The sequence below is a fragment of the Filicampus tigris genome, chromosome 12 (genome assembly GCF_054856515.1).
Source record: "Filicampus tigris isolate MCC_2025a chromosome 12, RoL_Ftig_1.0, whole genome shotgun sequence".
Classification (NCBI taxonomy): Eukaryota; Metazoa; Chordata; class Actinopteri; order Syngnathiformes; family Syngnathidae; genus Filicampus; species Filicampus tigris.
This window is the reverse complement of record NC_141228.1, coordinates 21901237-21918962: the sequence shown is the minus strand read 5'-3', so window position 1 is coordinate 21918962 and position 17726 is coordinate 21901237. Positions and strand designations below refer to the sequence as shown.

Sequence of the window (17726 nt, the reverse complement as noted above, 5' to 3'; positions counted from 1 at the left end):
AATGTTGTTTTTTCCAATAAATTTTGGGTTATTGTTGTTGTTTTTGTTTTTCCCTCCAGTGCATTTGTAATGGGCCCCAATTAGTGTGGGGATTAAGTGTTTAATGTTAGGCAAATAAATGACTACCTCTATTTTGTACAATGTAGCTCATCTGGTAATTAGTGATAGTTTTATAAGTTGTTTAGTGGCATTTGAGTACTTTTAAATTACTTTTTTTACTTTGTTATATATGACTACATAGACTATAGTTATGAGCTAGGACAAATAAGGTTTAAAAGCATTTGTTTTGTTTGTTTGTTTATTGTAGACCGACTGGAAATGTATTTCATTTCATCTTTATTTATCCAGGTAAGGCACTCGAGAACAGAATATCTTTTGCATGTTGGCTACACTAAACAAAATCAAATACAAATGACAACCAACAGTACAACGTGATGTACACAAACTGTACTCAAAACACAACAAAAATAAAAACACACAAAATGTTTTTTGTTTTTTTTAAATATAATTGTCATGTTACATACTAATTTGTAGGACACAGTTCTTTAGCAGCTATATCATGTTGGTCTATAATCTTAACTTTAACTGCATCTTTAATTAACCAACGAACAATAAATAATTATTCATATATAAGTGTCTTATAGCGTGTCAATGTTTTTAAATGCAGATGTTTAATTTCATTGTTTGTCGCTTTAGCTAGCTTAGCAGCTAGCAACCTTGAGAATGAATGAAAATGTTTTTCGGTCTTCTACCGCCCCCAGCAGCCGCGGCGTGGCATTGCAGCTTGATGGTAACATGACGGCCAGCAGGGAGTGAATGATCCGCAGCTGAGGTGAGAACGGCAGCCGGGGTGTGTGCAGTTACTGCAGTATGAAATCTCGGTTGTAGCGCGGCGGCGGCGGCGGCGGCGGCGGTGGCGGTGGTCAGGAGCGAGCAAATGGAGCAGGAAGGCGGCGGTGGCGCGGTGGCCGCAGCGGTGTGCGCCGGAGGTCTCATCACGGTGCATGAGCACGAGCAGCGGTACTACTCAGCTCTGCACGGGCTGTGTCTGGCGGAGCCCTGCGGGAAGCAGCTGTCCTCTTCCAAGGTGGCAGAGCTCTTCAAGGCGTCCCAGCTGCCTGCTGACGTGCTGCACAAGGTGAGTGTGTCGGGGTGGGGGGGGGGATCGTGCTGGGGCACACCTTAAATCAGCGTAACCCCAACTGTTAGCTAAGGCACAAAATTTAACATTGGAAGGAAAACACGGCACAACCAAACGAAAATGCGAAAAAACGGTTACACGGGTTAATTATGCAGTCTACCTTTTGTCTGGGTTTTTTTATTTTTTTTAAATCAACGACTGTACCATCACCAAAATAAATTCTTAGTGCTCCTACTAACACCATTTTCTCCAACATTAAAATATAGTAATGTATGAGCTTAAGTGTTGTTTAAAAACCAACACAAACGGATTTCCGAAATAAATTTGTACCTAAATGCAAAATTTTAAAATAAACAACCATCCCGACGAAGTACAAAAGTACTACATTTTTAAAACATGAAATACAACTGAACTGCAGTTGGGCCACCATGCTTCTGCATACCACTAGAGGGAGCCTGTGTACCACACTTTTCAATCACTGATTGAGTAGAAGATTAATTCATCTGGATGAATCCGGATGAGTGGAGATTACATTATTTGTAGAAGATTCAATAAAATAAATTTCGGACCAGTTAAGTAAATAGGATAATTTTCCGATGCACACCCGATAGTCTCTCAAAATGTTACGGCCAGTGTCGTCCCTAACGCGAATGTGTGACGTGTCATCTGAAAAGACCTTTTCACACTGCGCTTATCCAAGCGCAGCGACAACGGAATGCCGATGCTGAAATGTACAGCGCGCTGTACAGCTGATGTTAGCTAGCAAGCTGACAAGCAAACATTTTATACAAAAATGCTTTGCCCAAATGCTCTGAATGTCCTCCATCCTCCAACGCATGCTACGCTATTCTTTGCTAGGTGAAGCTAGTAGCAGCAGTTTTATGAGCTCGCTGCTGTGAGTGTTTTTGCTGAGCCATCAGGAATAGAAAGAAAAGGAGCTCGAACAGATTTGCGCATTCATGCCGGTGGGGGTTTTACAGGACTCCATCGCCACCCTATTGTGTCTCTCGGTGTATTCCAGCAGGAAGTTTGGCACGGAGCTCTCGTGGCTTCCTTCCTGTCTGCCGCAGATTGAGCTTGATTGACAGTAGGCCCTTTGACCTCGGGCAGGATGCGTGCTTGCTGACCCTTGTACTCCTGATTGTTGTTTTCGAAATGCGGCTTTTCCGACGCAGATTTTCCATTACACAGTGGCAGGGCGCAACCTCGCAAACTCGATTTATTTTTTTGCTTTGTTGCAAGCAACAATTGAACTCACGAATGTGCTTCAGACATTTCACCACTAGATGGCGGCAGCAAACTTCAAACCATCCGAATGAAAGTGCAGTTGTCTTTGGTGATTTTTGCTCCCATTGTCTTTTTCTCTTTTTCTAATAATGGGTCCTAAGAAAGTGATTGCTGAGAAGAAGAAGCAGATGATGCCATTTTCACGCGACGGTCCAGTCCAAGATGGGTTCGGCCTGACCTAAAAAGGAGTTCCGTTTTTTTCCTCCCTGTCTTTTTTCTGCTTTTGTGAGCAGTAAGGCCCTCTGTCCCGAGAAGCCAATCAAACAACACGGCAAGCACAATGTCCTATGACAATTATTTTTCCATTGTTCTATTTCGACAAAAATGAGTGTGCGCCACGAATTCTGCCTAGCAACAAGCAGCCAGCAAACATTTCAAAGAATCAAAGCAATTCTGCTGAGCTACATTCCAGCGCCACTTAGCTTGATTTAAGGCACCGACTTGGAATTGGCCACTCTGACCTGTTGTGTAAATCCAGTCTTAGAGACTTTATTGACAAATCTCAGCTCCCGGATTGCATTCCAGTTGAGCGGATGAACTTTATCAACCTTTCACGAGGGCATATAATGAAGTTATTGTTGTTAGCAGCCAGACAGAGTAGAGGCTGGGGGGGGGCTCCACGTTGTCTGTATGCTAATTACATTAGTAAACATTAGTCCACTGCTACGGAGATGTTTGTTTACGAGGTTAGCTCTGGTAATGGCTTGCTAGTCCGCTATTTCAAAGCTTGCTGCGTATCTTGTTTAACGTGAACATTCCTGACATGTTTTATAGATATCAGGATTCAGTTTTTTACATGGTGGCAAAAAAACAAATGATGCTTTTGTTCTGAACTGAATTGTTCAGCTTTTGGTCCCATTAACTCATTCACTGCCATTGACATTTCACAGTCCAGCCATTCAATCCCAGGAATTTATATTTTTTTCACATTTTTTCAAATGTTAGGGTAAAAGAGGGTCTTAAAATGCCTGGCAGTGAATGAGTTAATGGAGGAAATTATTAATTTTGTCTCACATTTTTAATTTAAATGAACTGAATGAATGAGTCACTGTGTTTTCTTTCTGTTTAAAAGTTACAATGTTAATTTATTTTTCCCTTGAAAATTATATTCGAAGAAATCGTCAAACATAAATTAAAATATTACTGCATACCAGTGTGTAATAGATTATGCTGTAATTGCTGCTAATTGTTCTTTCTTTATGTGTAAAAGGGAACCCAAAAATACTATAATAAAGATGTACTTTATTATAGTTAAAATTTAAAAAAAGGTAGTTATTATTTCTCTTGTATGTGTTTGATTTTTTTTTTTCTCCTAAATACTATAAGATCATGAAGCCATTAAGATATCGCTTGCACCTTATTTGCGTGATCAGGTTTGAAGTTCTGTTTGACTTTTGACGCCGATTTTTATTTTCCGTCCTCTCCCCAGGTGACAGAAGTGTGCGGCGCAAAGAGCGTGGGCTACTTCGGCACGGCTCAGTTCTACGTGGCCCTCAAGCTGCTCGCCGCCGCCCAGGCTGGGCTGCCCATCCGCCTGCAGAGCACATCGGCCAGTAAGACTCCAGAGGAGATCAAGAGATTATTTTCAACCTGACGGGATTGCCGCTTAATCTGGAGGCGAGGCGGGTCACGCGCGGGAAGAGCTCGCCCTCGTGTTCGCGGCGGTCAGCAATCGGTTAACACCCTAACATCCGTTAAAAAATGCGCGTGGTTAAAAAGAAAAATACAATACAGCATGTAAATGTTCTCTTTGGAAAGTGCTTAGCATTGTGGGCTGAGGCGGCCATTTTGTGTCAGCAGTTTCCATGGTGAATGGACGTAAACAAGGATGTTTAATCGCAACGAGTCAAAACTGACATGTTAACATTTAAAGAAGCCAAACTAACACGATTACCTCCACCCACTCAAGGTTTTTTTTGTTTTTACTAGTTGTATTATTATTATTATTACAACAGTACGCATGGTAGATAGCAGACACCAAGGCCACCCATGTTTTGCTCTTACTTCCTTGTCTCTTTTCAGCTAAAATACGATGAGGCTTCCTAATAACATTTCTCTATTGCAGATGTGCCTCTGCCCAGATTTGTGGGGATCAAGACGGAACCAGAGATGAGATACGTCGCCAACGTGCCCGGCGGCATCGAGGCCCAGTGCGACAGGAGCCGATGTTTGGACTTTGGTGCAGAGCAGAAGGTAATCTGGATTCACGCTATTATTTATGTTATAGATTGTGAACATAGAATGGATTTTGGGACCCTAGTTTTGGTTGAAAAGTGTTCCATACAATGGTGGTATGCTTTGAATCGTCTTTCTTTTTTTTTTTGTCAGTTTATACCACTTCCTCTGAGGTTTTATTTACCTTTTCGGCTTGCATGTCCATCCATAGAGCAGCGGTGTATGTCACTCCCAGCACGTCAGCCAATTAGCACTTTGAGAATGAAGATAAACACACAAAAGACATTCCACACCAGCGTAAACATTAAAGCAGAAAGTGCCTCCATTCTGAGAGATTAGCGCAGGACAAAATGTTCCACTGATGAAGCGTGAAGACGCACGTTGCGGCGACTGCACACGGACAAAACGAACATTATGCAAACTGTTTGAAAGTGGAATAGACTTTTCACACTTAATTCCGTCATCATCCATCATTTTTATTTCAAGTCTGTAACGCGTTTTGTCTCTTATTCCAAAAGGAGCCGCCGCTGCCGGGCAGCTCGCCGCCTTGCTCCCCGCTGGCGTACCACACGCACCAGTACACCACGCCAAACGAAAGACAGATGGCCGAAGTACACATGGGTATGCCGTAGTTCTCATAAATACATCTTGCTTTTGTTTCCATAATACTCCAGGGCTCCAACTAACCATCGTTTTAATCATCCACTAATCTGTCAGGTTGGTTTTTTTTTTTGATTATTTGATGAATAGGGTGAAAAATAATTTCTCTAAAATCTCTTTTTTTTTTTTTCAAAAACAGGACATTTTCAAATGGACACTGCAGAAACTGCACAAACCATTTGTTGACGATTAATTTGATAATCTATTAGTTGTTGATTAATGATTGCACCTCTGATTTGGATGCTGTACTTAATCATTCGCTGCATGTCAACTGTAGAGAGGGGGGACCAGCAGGAGTGTGATGATGACGACCCCTGGAGGATCACAGAGGAACAGCGGGAGTATTACACCAATCAGTTTAAAAGTCTTCAGCCTGACCTGGGGGCTCTCATACTGGGTATAACGTCCCCTCCGTCCCCAAATGTACTTTTCACATATTGTCCATACAATATTCACTTAAGTGTAAGTGGACTAAACCTTTTTTTCCCCCCCAGGTACTGTTGCAAAGAATTTCTTCACCAAGTCCAAACTTCCCATTCCGGAACTGTCGCACATTTGGTAAGTGATGACTTACTTAATGTAATGTGGACATAAATGTCTCATTTATTCAGATTCAGTTAGAGACAGGTTTTAAATTAAATAAAAAGATGGTAAATTTCTTTCTAACTTATGACAAAACAAGGAGGCTTTTGGAGGGAAAGTATAGTACATTATGCTAGCTGTGCTGCATGCTAGCATGCTGAAATACATTTAGCTTGTGTTCCCTAATCCCTAATCATAATAAAGTGGACTAAAAGAGATTAGGGATGTGTCATAATCGCTTTATTGCCTGTCACATTTTTTTCACATTTTAGTACAACTCATGACAAAATATGTGACGTTGTCAGCCACAGATGACTAGCCACTAAATTAGCCTCGACTGCTTAAATCACCATTATTTTCTCAATTGGAACACATTTTTTGGGCAATGTAGTTTGGAATTGATTTATTGGGTGATTTTAGCTCCGTTTCTTAGCTTGTTTTGTCTAAAATAGTGATTTTCAAAGTGTGAGCTCCCTCTAGTGGTATGTTGAGGAATCATTGCTGCAGTACTGCTTGATTGTGTTGAACATTTTTCACCATAAAATGATCCCATTCCAGTGAATCCCTTTTTTTTTTTTGTAATTTATTAATTTTTTTATAGTTTCTCAACCCGGTATGAACTGTTGTCTCTCTTAGGGAACTGAGCGATGTGGACCGAGACGGCGCTTTAACCTTCCCGGAGTTCTGCGCCGCCTTCCACTTGATTGTGGCCCGCAAGAACGGCTACCCCCTTCCTGAGATACTCCCCCCCGGCTTGCATCCCAAATTCGGACCACCAGATGAGGATCTCCCCCCTCAAGTATGTGAAAACAAGTTAGAGATGTGATAAGATAAAACGATAAGTTGTTCAATGCCACTCCCAGTTTGATATAACATTGTGTATTTAAAACGAGCAAATAACTTTGCTCAAGATGTCTGTTTCTTCTAATGCTAACAAACAATGCAAAACAGGCTAATGCTTAGCATTTATGTGGTGACGGTAACTCTTTAAGGAACGGATATTTGAACACAAAAGGTGGCACTATGCATGAAAACAGATAGTATAACCACTCACAGGCATATATGATTGGCATAATGTATTATAAATATGGATATGACCCCCGGGCTTTGAGTTTGACCTTTAGATAGACACTGACGATTTGCTGACATTACATGTGATGATCGTTTGAACTTCAAAATGTGTTGTTGTTTTTTGTTTCTTTGTTTGTGTGTTGATGTTTTTTTCAGCATGCACAGCTTCTGATCTTTGAGGATTGCAGAACAGGACTCCGTCAGACGGTAAACCCAAATGCGCACGGTGTGTGCTTTAACTTGCAGTGTCTCGTTGATCCCTGCAGGGGGCGCCATTAACCTTAATACAGTCTAGCTGCAGTTGGCCAATAATTCACTTTGCAGGGATTGGTAGGCGGGAACTGATTTTGTTTTACTCTCAAAATGACTAACATGATTTTTTTTTTTTTTATTATTACCGTCAAATTTCAAACGTTGTTTCAGTGGTGTTCAAGTGGCATATTCAAAATCCAGTGATACCAAATCTAATAAAAACTAACCTGCTCTTAAAAAGTAATTAAAACTAACTCAATTTAAAAATCAAGAGTCAAAGCAAAACAAAAATGAACTGTCATGGAAAAACCCCAAACTGTCTGGGTTGTAGGGTCAGAGCATCAAGCTCCCAACAAGTGTGGCCAAGACCAAACATGATTCCAAAGAGGAAGCCTGTAAAAAACAAGGTATTTGGAAAGAATGAAGCACATTCACGAGCTTAACTCACTCACACAGAGAGAAATGACCAACGGCTATTCATTTTGCACCAGTGGACTTTCTTCTCTACTGATGATTTCACTCATCATTGTAATACTGCAGACTGCAGTTTCAGGGGCGTGGAGACGTTAAAAGAAGGAGCCACTCTGCAAATCGCCACCTTTTCCCACAGGCCAGGTAATGCAAATAAACGATTCAAAGTTACATGAAATGTGATGAGGCGATTCAGACTTTTTTTTTCTGCTTTTTTATTCTCTAAAAGTAAATGCGTTCCTTCTAACGGAGTCGTCCTCTCAGGACCTCGACCCGCACAGCAAGGCGAAAACTCGACCGAGGTTTGGAGGGCGGTGGAAATGGATCGCAGGCGAATGTGCTCCGGCGAATTCTTCACTTGTGGCCGCCGTTTCCTTTTTTCCAGGTCCTACTCCAGCACTTCCATCGACGACGCGATGAGGAAGGCGGAGGAGCCTCCCACGCCGCCGCCTCGACCCCAGAAGAAAAGCCACTCCAGAGCCTCCTCGCTGGACCTCAACAAGCTCTTCCAGCAGGGGGCGCCAGGTGACTTTCACTCACTGCCACAACCGACTGATTGCTGTTAATTCTCTTTTTAATGTGGAGCCTACTGTTGGTACTTTGAAAGATTCTTTTCTTTTTTATTCTTTTTTTTTTTTTTTTTAAGTGGTGAAGAGTGGATGGTTGCCCCCTCCTCCGGCGCTCCCTCCCAGACCATCCGCCGCGCAGGTTTGATTTGACTTTTTGAAATAATGAAAACGACATGAAAACATGAAAAGTACAGTGGTACCTTGACTTAAAAATCGGATTCATTCCAATATATTATGTATATAAGGTTTGTAGCTATTAATATTACAAAGTAGATTTCAACTGGGAGTGGCAATATACAGCTTGAAGCAAGCATACTTGGCCTCTTTTTAAGAAATGTTCTGCCAAACAGCACTCCCTGGGAGAGTAAAAAGGCATCACGGGCAGAAAAGCTCACAAATTTTTGCTCGCACAAAATAAATAAATAAATAAATATTCCAAGCGATGACTTGTACCTTGGGGGAAAAAAAAGGAAATTGGGGTACTGGTAAGTCAAAGTACCACTGTCATACCAGTCACATTTTAGCGTTCCTAATGCTCATTGAAAAGAAAAGTTAAAAAAAACAAACAAAAAAAAACTTTGCACTTTGAACTAGCTCTAGTTTTCCTCGAATAAGGGTTGAATTCCAAATTATATGAACTCGGGAGCATTTGGATTTGCCTTTGTGTGTGATTTTTTTTTTTTTTTTTTTTTTTTTTTCATTTTGATGTTTCTGTTGTCGTCTCGAAATGTCTCGTCAGTTTGTCTCTCTGTCGTCTTAGGTTCCTCCCACCAAAATACAGCAGCCTAACTTTGCAGACTTCAGTCGCTTCCGAAAAGAGGTGAGTGGACATCGGATGTCTCTTCAAGGCGCCCATACAAGCCGCGTTGTTAGCTCATTCATGATTATAATTCGGCATGGGCGAGTACGGACACCAGGTATCCGTATCAAGACTTATACCGGCTTTATTTTAAGGTGTCTGGTCCTTTTTTAAAAAAAAACAAATCTGACATCGAAAAAGTCCTCCTCGACAGTAGTTGGCGCTAAACTGTGGTAGATTGACACGGCGAATCATCTGCGTCAGAAAGAAAAGTCTTGGTTCTCAATTTTTTGGTCATCGTATTAAATGACATTTTAAATATGCCGTACGACGTTGTTTTTTTTTGGGGGGGGGATTAATCTTAACACTTTTCAGAGAAAAAAAAATTCAACTAAACGTCTTTTTCTCTCAATCGTATTTTTCCTTCCTACCTTTGTCAATTTCCTTATTTTGTATATGCCGTGATTTCTTGGCCGTATCTGCTTTGTATCCAACTTGTGGAGCGACTGAGGCGGCGCTTCGCCGCTTTGCAGCTCTGTAACGGCCTGGGCGCTCGTACGCTCGCTCCTGTGGGAGCAAAATCTCGCCGAGTCATGTTTGACATCTCAGGGCCCTCGCTCAACCCGAGCTGACATCACAGCCGATTAGCGCCGGGGCTGCTGCTTCGCTGACCCTTTTTCTTCCCCTTTCCCGCTGGAAAAGCCTTTCGTCGAAACCCAGCGGGCTGGACCGTCCCGAATGGCCTAATGCCTCGTCTATGTGTGTATTTTTAAAACAAAGACCAACAGAAATTGAAACCGGCAACTCGGAGAGTGGCATTGGCGCACTATAGATGTTGAAAACAGCGTCCTGGATGTCAAATATGTCGGATTTTTGAGCAGAGACATCCAAGGCACCAAAATGGGCAACGTCAAAAAGTCAAATCAACTTAAGATTTGTTGATTATTAGCTGTGAGTCTGAGGAAATTAGCCATGAATCTGACTCTTCATATTCTAAAAAAAACACAGCTAAAAAGGAACTTTTATTTTCTATTATAAGTGTGGAAGTAAGTGTATTGATTTATTAGCAGTAAAGAAAAGTGCGTTTGTAAAAAAAAATAAAATAAAATCATTTCAAATAATACGTCGATTGATTGGAGTGGAAAATGTACAAATTTTTTTTTACCAGCGTAGACATTACAATTTTGGGGAAGAAATAAATCGCAGATGAAATAAATCTTAATCTTACAAGACCGAAAGAAAGAAAGCATCATTTTACAATAAAGAAGGTTTTATTGTATTTCTTTTTAAATTTATTGGGTGGAGACTTCATATTTTCAAGGCGCTCATATTTTGGACTGATCTTTCAAGACCCACAAAATATTGTGTTCTGTGACAAACTAAGCACTTCTTTCATCTGGAAAGAAACTTTGCTTCTAGCTTTTTTTCAAGTAATCAGCAGTAGAAAGAACAGGTGTTGCTTTCACCAAAACTGAAAGTTTTGCACATATTGTTAACGCCACACAAATACATAATCTGAAGGAGTGCGAGTTTCCTTCAACATGTCCGAATTCCACTGCGAGGGCTTCTCTTGCCCTCATAACCGACCCGACAAGACATCGATTTACCACCTGCTCTTTATCTTCGACTCAAAAGCCGTGCTGATTTTGAGTCCAAAGTGAGTTTCCAGTTCGCAGCCTGGACCCCAGCGCGGCCTTTTCAGATGTTTCCGCGGTGTCCGGCGGCGCAGCGAATGCCAGCTCTGTCCATTCCTCCTTTTTCCTTTTCTTCTTCCTTCCTCTGGTCCAATCAAGTGCAAGCGCCATGAGCCCGTTTAAGCCATCAGCATCACCGAAAAGCGCTTCAAGTGTGACGCCGCATCGAGGTCAGCTTCGACACGAGCGCGCTCAATCCACCCCGATGAAAAGGAAACGGAGCGGACTTTAATTCGCCCGGAACTAATCTCGCAATCCGTGATAAGAAATTCTCACGTGTAGGGCGCGCAGAAATGTTCCGCGGGATCCTCAGTGGAGAATAAAAAGCTTAAAAGGTGGCAATGGGAATCGTTCTCATCCTTTTCGGAATGACGGCGGAAGCTCTAAATCGGAAGGACCTTTCTTATCTTTAGTCCATTTTCTATAGCGCTCGTCCTCATCAGGGTTGCGGATGAGCTGGAGCCCACCCCGGCTAAATTTGGGCAAGAGATAACCTGATTTTTTTCACCGTGATCGTACAAACTTGAGGCTGAACAAACGCGTATGTGTCATTGGAGCAAGGAAGTGCCATTGACAGTGCAGGCTAAATGGCGCCGATCCTGATTTTTCGCTTACTCCTCTACTGCCAAATTTGCATGTGTTAAGTGCAAAAGTGGGTAAAGTGGCCCAAAAATTGTCCTCAAGTAAGATTAGTGTTACAATAGAAAAATATGACTGGAGTAAAAGTAAAATGTCATCCTGCGCATCTTTCCCACCATGCCTTGCAGCAATTCTAGTCTTATTGATTGCGCAACACAGCAGTCTTCTCTCAATATTGCTGCAATCAAAAGTAATAAATAAGGCTAATAAGTAATGAGGCTCAATGTTGCGCAATAAGTTCCTCGCACAATTACTTGAGTATGAGTCAAGAGTCTGTTGTATTGAAACTACTTATGACAAAAACGTTACTTTTTACCATCGTTACATAGCCTGTTGCCTCTTATTGATAAATCATAGGAATATGTCTGTTCTGTTATTCAACCAAATTCTTTCCAAAGTCAACCCAAGCATATTTTCTTCAAGAATATGTCCTATGCGCCTCCACTAGTTGAAACACGGCATTCTGATAAATATTGCATTTGTGCAATTAGAGTTAATCCACCCGTTTTTAGCGGGTGGATTCAGGGGGGCGGCCATTTTGCCACTAAAAATGACGTCACAGTTGCTCAGGTAATGACCAATCATAGGTCACCTGTTTTCGGAAGCTGAGCCATGATTGGTCGTTAGCTGAGCCCTGAGCATCTGTGATGTCATTTTCAGTCGACAGAAGTGACAAAATGGCCGCCCCCTGAGATGGCTAAAAAGTTGTGTTTTTTGCTGCTTAACTCATATTCCACAAAGGCAATAGTAATCAGAATGTCGTGTTTCCACTAGTGGGCCTGCTGGGAACATATTTTTGAAAAAAAAATCTGTTTGGGTTGACTTCCATCTTAACAATCATATATGTATTGTGTTTTGCAGGAGGAGAGCAGTGTGAAACCAGAAGAAGCCTGCCTCCGCTCCAGATACAATCAAAGTACTGAAGACTTGTCCAACGCTTCCCAACAGGTTGAAAAATATTTCACAGGGCTACTTTGCGTCGTGTTTTTTTTTTTTTTTTTTTAATTCTCGCGGTGACGTGCATTGTATGCGCCTTGCAGGAGCTAATTCACAATCAAGCGCCGCAGAAGCCGGTTCGAAGAAAGTTCCGGTCAGACTGCCAGAATGTGGAGTGCTTGGCGCCACCTACTGGTTCTTTTGTAAAATCCACTCAAAAGTAAGTCAAGTGTCTACTGCCTCTTCATGCAGCGACATCCCGCTAAAGTGGCACAGAAGAGGTGGAATATGTGCTATACTGCAATTAATGACTTAACTGTGGTTGTTAGTTTGCCTTTGTGATGGCCTTCAAAATTAGGTGAAGTCGTTACGTCAACAAAGGAAATTACTGACAAACATAGCTGAAAAAAGCTGACAGCTATCATCACTATTTGGCAGGAAAATATGATTGTAAGTGATAAAATTTTGACAAAAATATAATAGGACCACAACCAGGCAAAAAAAATGGCAAAAATATGACAAAGCAGATTTAAATCTAATAACTTTATCACAAAATGTACAAAAGTTCACCAAAGTAATTACAAAAATATGGCAAACAGTTGACCATTTTTTTAAATAAAAACTAACAAACATCAGAGAAAACTTTTTGTCCAAGTTTTAAATACAAAATCAGGGAAAACATGAAAATGACACTGAAGAAATAAAAATTAAAAAAAAAATTAAATAAAGTGACGAAAGACAAAAAGCTGATTAAAATGTGGCAAAAAAATAAATAAACCTATCCAACATCTGCCAAAAAAGTACTGTAGCCAAATTCACTTAAAATCGAACAAAAATCAAAACGAACATAAATGTGACAAAAGTACAGCAAAAAAAAAAAAAAGAATCAAAATATTGTTCAAAACTCCAAAAAGCAAGACAATAAAACAAGATGCCCCAAATGCAGCCACAGGAACATTTTTCTAAGACATGCAAATATTTGTTGAAATACCGTTGACTATATTTGAACCGATTTTGGCTGGTCAGTTGAATGCAATTTGCGAGGCCTCGCAGCTATTTAGGTGTTAGGGCCCGTCTCCAAATGACTGTAACATCCGCGCTTGGGTCTCCAGATGGCTCATTGAAAATATCACACTGCATCAGCCACTTTCCTCAGCGTAAACACATCACTTTGATTTAATATTTTTCATCTTAAGGCCCAATCCCGCTGGAAAAGAGCCGCTCGGCCCCCGCGCAAACAAACGCAGATTGCCGAGGGCTTATACGTCGCTTATTTGCACGTCTCGGTTGGTTGTTTGGACTGGATGAAGCCGGATGAAGTATCTTTGTCCGTCACAGGACGCCGTCCAGGCAGAAGAGGGAGATCCAGATGGCAATCCGCAAAAACAAGGAAACCAACGCAGTGTTGACACGACTCAACAGCGAGCTCCAGCAGCAGCTCAAGGTAGGCTGACATTCACCTTGATCGATTTTTTTTTTTCATCAACAAATAACGACGCTTGCGGAACGTCGTCGTTTACGGTTGATCATCGGTGGATCATCCATTTGAGGAAATAACGTTAGAGAAGTTACTGGCATTCAGCCCAAGTTTTTTCTTCTTCCCAAGCGCAGCCGTGCGATTTTTCACATTTTAACGTTTGTTCCAGCACTTGTCAGCCAAATGCATGAAAGTCCGTCCGACGCTTTGTCAAGTCGGTGCGACTCAAAAGGTGCTCGCCGGTGCCGCCACACCAGCCCGCCGTTGACACGGGGTTAAGATAACAATTTAGCACACTTGTATAAAGTACCTCAAAGTAATACTTGAGTATGGAAAATAACTGAGGTACAAGTAAAGTCAGCTTGTTACTTCATCCAAAGTAGGGCTGAAATGATTAATCGAATTATTCTATTTTTTTTATTTTTTTTTTTTGAAGGCAACATAAAATCTGCCTGGCAGCTTTTAAAGCGGATTCACGTGCCACAATATTTTGAAATAAGTTGGGCCAGATGAAAAGAATACAAAGAAGTTCAAGAATGTCAAAAAAATTGATGTGTACGCCAATAAATGGTTTTGACGCTAGCTAATTTACTATACAGTCATTCATTGACGCCCACGTCACTCACCAGGCCAGGCCACACTACTTATAGCCATAAACACTGAGTTAGATAAATACAGTCTGGAAACTACGGATGGTGACAACAAGTGGACAATGGATGCACATTTTAATTTTAGTTTAATAATGCAAAATCAATTTTGATATCAATTACTCAATTAATTAATGGGATCATTGGGAGCATAAGCGATTCTAAAAATGCCTTAAAGTATTTGTTGTACTCAAGTATCAAAAGTAATTTTGTGATAGCAAAACTTAAGTGAGCTTAAGTATTGGCCGTACTAGTATTTTATTTTTCATAGAGGGAGCTGTTAGAATTAAAAAAAAAAAAAAATCCTATTTAGTTTACTTCAGTGGTGTAGTGAAATATTGGTTGATAAGCGACGTTAGCTAGCACACGTTAGCCAGGCCATCAATAGGGTGCCAAACCCAACGACTTTGTATATTTTCTTTTAAATGTACATATTTTCTTTGTTGATGTTGTTTACCTAAATCTACAAAATATTTGTTGCATTCTAAAAAACACAACACGGCATCTACTCACCTTCCTTCTTTTCACTCTCCCAATTTTATTTTGTCGTAACGAAGGTGGTTACGGAAATATATCAATATAATTTTCTTTAAGAAATGTGGCAGAGTGAAAATGGAAGTTTCCAGAAATATAATAACCAAGTACAGTACAGATACTTAAAATTCTGCCTGAGTGTAGTAATCAAGTATTCCATTGCAGTTTAGCCGTTAGCATCCGCGCTCGCCACAGCTGTCGCGTGGCGGCCGTTCCTCTCGTAAGCGATCCAGCGGCCAAAGCGGCGGCGCTCGCGTGACGCGCCATCGTAAGCGTTTGATAAAAGCATAACGCCGAAAGGAATGACACACGCGAGGTCATGAGGTCACCGCCTCTGGGCCCGATTCTGCGGCGTTCCGCAAGGCTTGTTTGGAATTTGAGAGAATAGCAAGTGTGCGTCTTTATTTAGAGCCGCAGGACCCGGCGGGAATGCCACAGCGGCCGCTGGCATTCTCAACTGTCCACTTGAAAATACGAGGCAGCTCGTGTCCCGAATGCAACAAATAGCTGATTGGAAACAAGAGAGCGCCGGCTGAAGACTTGTGCCAAGGCTTTGTCACCTGTTCAAAGCGGATAGAGGATAGGGCTGTCCAAAGTACGGGCCAGGGGCCGAAACGCGGCCCGAGGGCTTGCGTGCGTTTCTTGTTGCCCAGCGCAGAGGTCATGTGATCACTCCTTCATTTGGCTGCAGGTGGTCCACCACCAGAGGGTCACCCTGGAGACCCAGCTGGACCTCCTACGTCCCGTGGCCTCCACGTGACCCAGCGGCTAGTTGGAAAATCCAAAACAAAAGTGTAGTCTGTGAATCCTGGATGAATGTACAAGTGACTGCAATCAATCAGAAACATGTTTGCAAACAAAGTGGTGCAGTTCGGTTTCAATTCAATCTCGGTCAGACTGCTGCTGCGACTAGCGAATCTGGAAGAATTTTGAACCTTGTTGGTTGAAGAAAGTCTCATTTACGTCCTGATGGCACACCGAGCAATGGCAACGAAAACACGAATGAATTACCCATCCAGAAAAATACCACCACCGAGCGAACTGCACCTCGTGGCGGAAACGTGCTTATGCTGTTGCTTTTGCACGACGAAAATGTTTACTTGATTGTGTGCATGCTAAAAAAAAAAAAAAAAAAAAAAAAAAAACTTGCTGCACAATAATTTGGTTCTATATTTTGGAGCTTCAGATTTCGTATTCAACTCGAATGAAAATGCACAATTGACGCCCACCCCAACAAATTTGTAATTGCCTATAGTTGCCACACGATGTCAGCAAAGCAATTTTGTTCTATAAGACGACGACTTGTGTCTCCTCCCGTATGGACGTGTCACCGTCCAGCGAAAAGCACGTTTCTCCAAATTTTCTCAGCAATAAAAAGGAAAAGGAAAAAAAAGGCACAATTCATAGAAATAGCGAAAAATATTGATATTTGATTGGAGACCGACGTTAAAATGTGTTCATTTTTTACTTTTCATTTATCTCAGTTTCAGGTCAAACGTCCTTTGTTTTTATCGACTCGCACATGGTTATTTCCTGTGTATCTGCCAAACGATGTACAGAAACAAAAAAAGACTTAAACTGAAATAGCACGATGAAGAAGAAGACAAAATGTGGTAAACCAGCAAGAGTGACGACAGCAGATGAGCTATGCAAAAACCAGGTGCTGCTTTGGACTCTTCTCACGCTGGTTGTGTGTGGAAATGATGGCATGCTTGGGCTGCATGCTTATGACGTCATGATGATGTCATGACTGGAATATATTTGTACCAAACTGCAGACTGGAATCAAAGTGATTAATAAAGTTGCTTATTTTTCACACTTGTCGTGATGGGGGGTTTTTTTTCCGTCTTCAGAGGCACTCAGTTGGAATATTACGATATTCATTTGTTTTTGTTTTATTTAGGGGTTTTGGACAGTTTTTGTTTTTTTTTTTACCTGCAGATTTGTTCAAGACTTTGTGTGTGTGTGTGTGTGTGTGTGTGTGTGTGTGGTAGAGGAGCAAGTGTAAGAATTTCTGTTTATCGAAAAAACATTGCATTTAAATTTGGATTGCTTTTTATTGGACAGTGACGATATTATACATTCTCGACAATGCACCCAAATTTTATAAAGAATGTAAAGTTGATTTTTGAATCTATTTTGCAAAAGAAAAAAGGCAAAATAAACTATCAAATGACAAATAATATGTGGTATTAAAAGTCATTTTAGATCAAATGTTTTATTTTAAACTAATATTTTGGATGTAGCTACTTTTTGTTGTCGAGGACAAATGACATAATTTCCCAAATTTTCAAAATGTGGGCATGCATGCGTACTTTTTGTCAGACAGTGACGATATTGTTCACATTTTTCCTCACAATTAAAATCTATAATGCAAATAAAAGTATTTTTGGTTCACAGAATTGGTTGAATCCTGTTCAAATTTAATCCAATTTTTTAAAGTTAAAAAATGATGAAAAAGTACTTTTTTTACATAACCCAATGGGGTAAAAACTTTTTGGAAAGACCTGCAAATTTTTACTCCAAAAAACGATATTGTTCAAATTTTTCCTCACTATTAAAATCTATAATGCAAATAAAAGTATTTTTGGTTCACAGAATTGGTTGAATCCTGTTCAAATTTAATCCAATTTTTTAAAGTTAAAAAAATGATGAAAAAGTACTTTCTTTACACAACCCAATGGGGTAAAAACTTTTTGGAAAGACCTGCAAATTTTTACTCCAAAAAGATTTGTGATTTTACAGAAGAAAATAAAAAATGTACAAGGAAAGATGTGACAAATTGTTTTCAC

General features: G+C 40.8%; 1 protein-coding gene across 3 annotated transcripts; it reads left to right on the top strand.

Annotated features, from left to right (window-relative positions):
* Positions 1-762: 762 nt before the first annotated feature.
* On the top strand, positions 763-16752 carry reps2 (RALBP1 associated Eps domain containing 2). 3 transcript variants are annotated; one of them, XM_086047791.1, is made up of 19 exons: positions 763-832; positions 889-1138; positions 3858-3981; positions 4494-4621; positions 5122-5224; positions 5541-5660; positions 5758-5821; positions 6482-6644; positions 7073-7123; positions 7500-7575; positions 7709-7783; positions 7869-7941; positions 8025-8164; positions 8286-8347; positions 8969-9028; positions 12202-12288; positions 12381-12496; positions 13615-13720; positions 15626-16752. In XM_086047791.1, exons 2-19 carry the CDS (start codon positions 938-940, stop codon positions 15692-15694), a joined length of 1818 nt encoding a protein of 605 aa, XP_085903917.1. In that variant the 5' UTR covers positions 763-832; positions 889-937; the 3' UTR covers positions 15695-16752. The 3 variants fall into 3 exon arrangements, with proteins under 3 accessions (XP_085903917.1, XP_085903916.1, XP_085903918.1); XM_086047790.1 differs by having other exon boundaries at positions 768-1138; XM_086047792.1 differs by lacking the exon at positions 15626-16752 and adding an exon at positions 14190-15606 and having other exon boundaries at positions 768-1138.
* Positions 16753-17726: the final 974 nt, after the last annotated feature.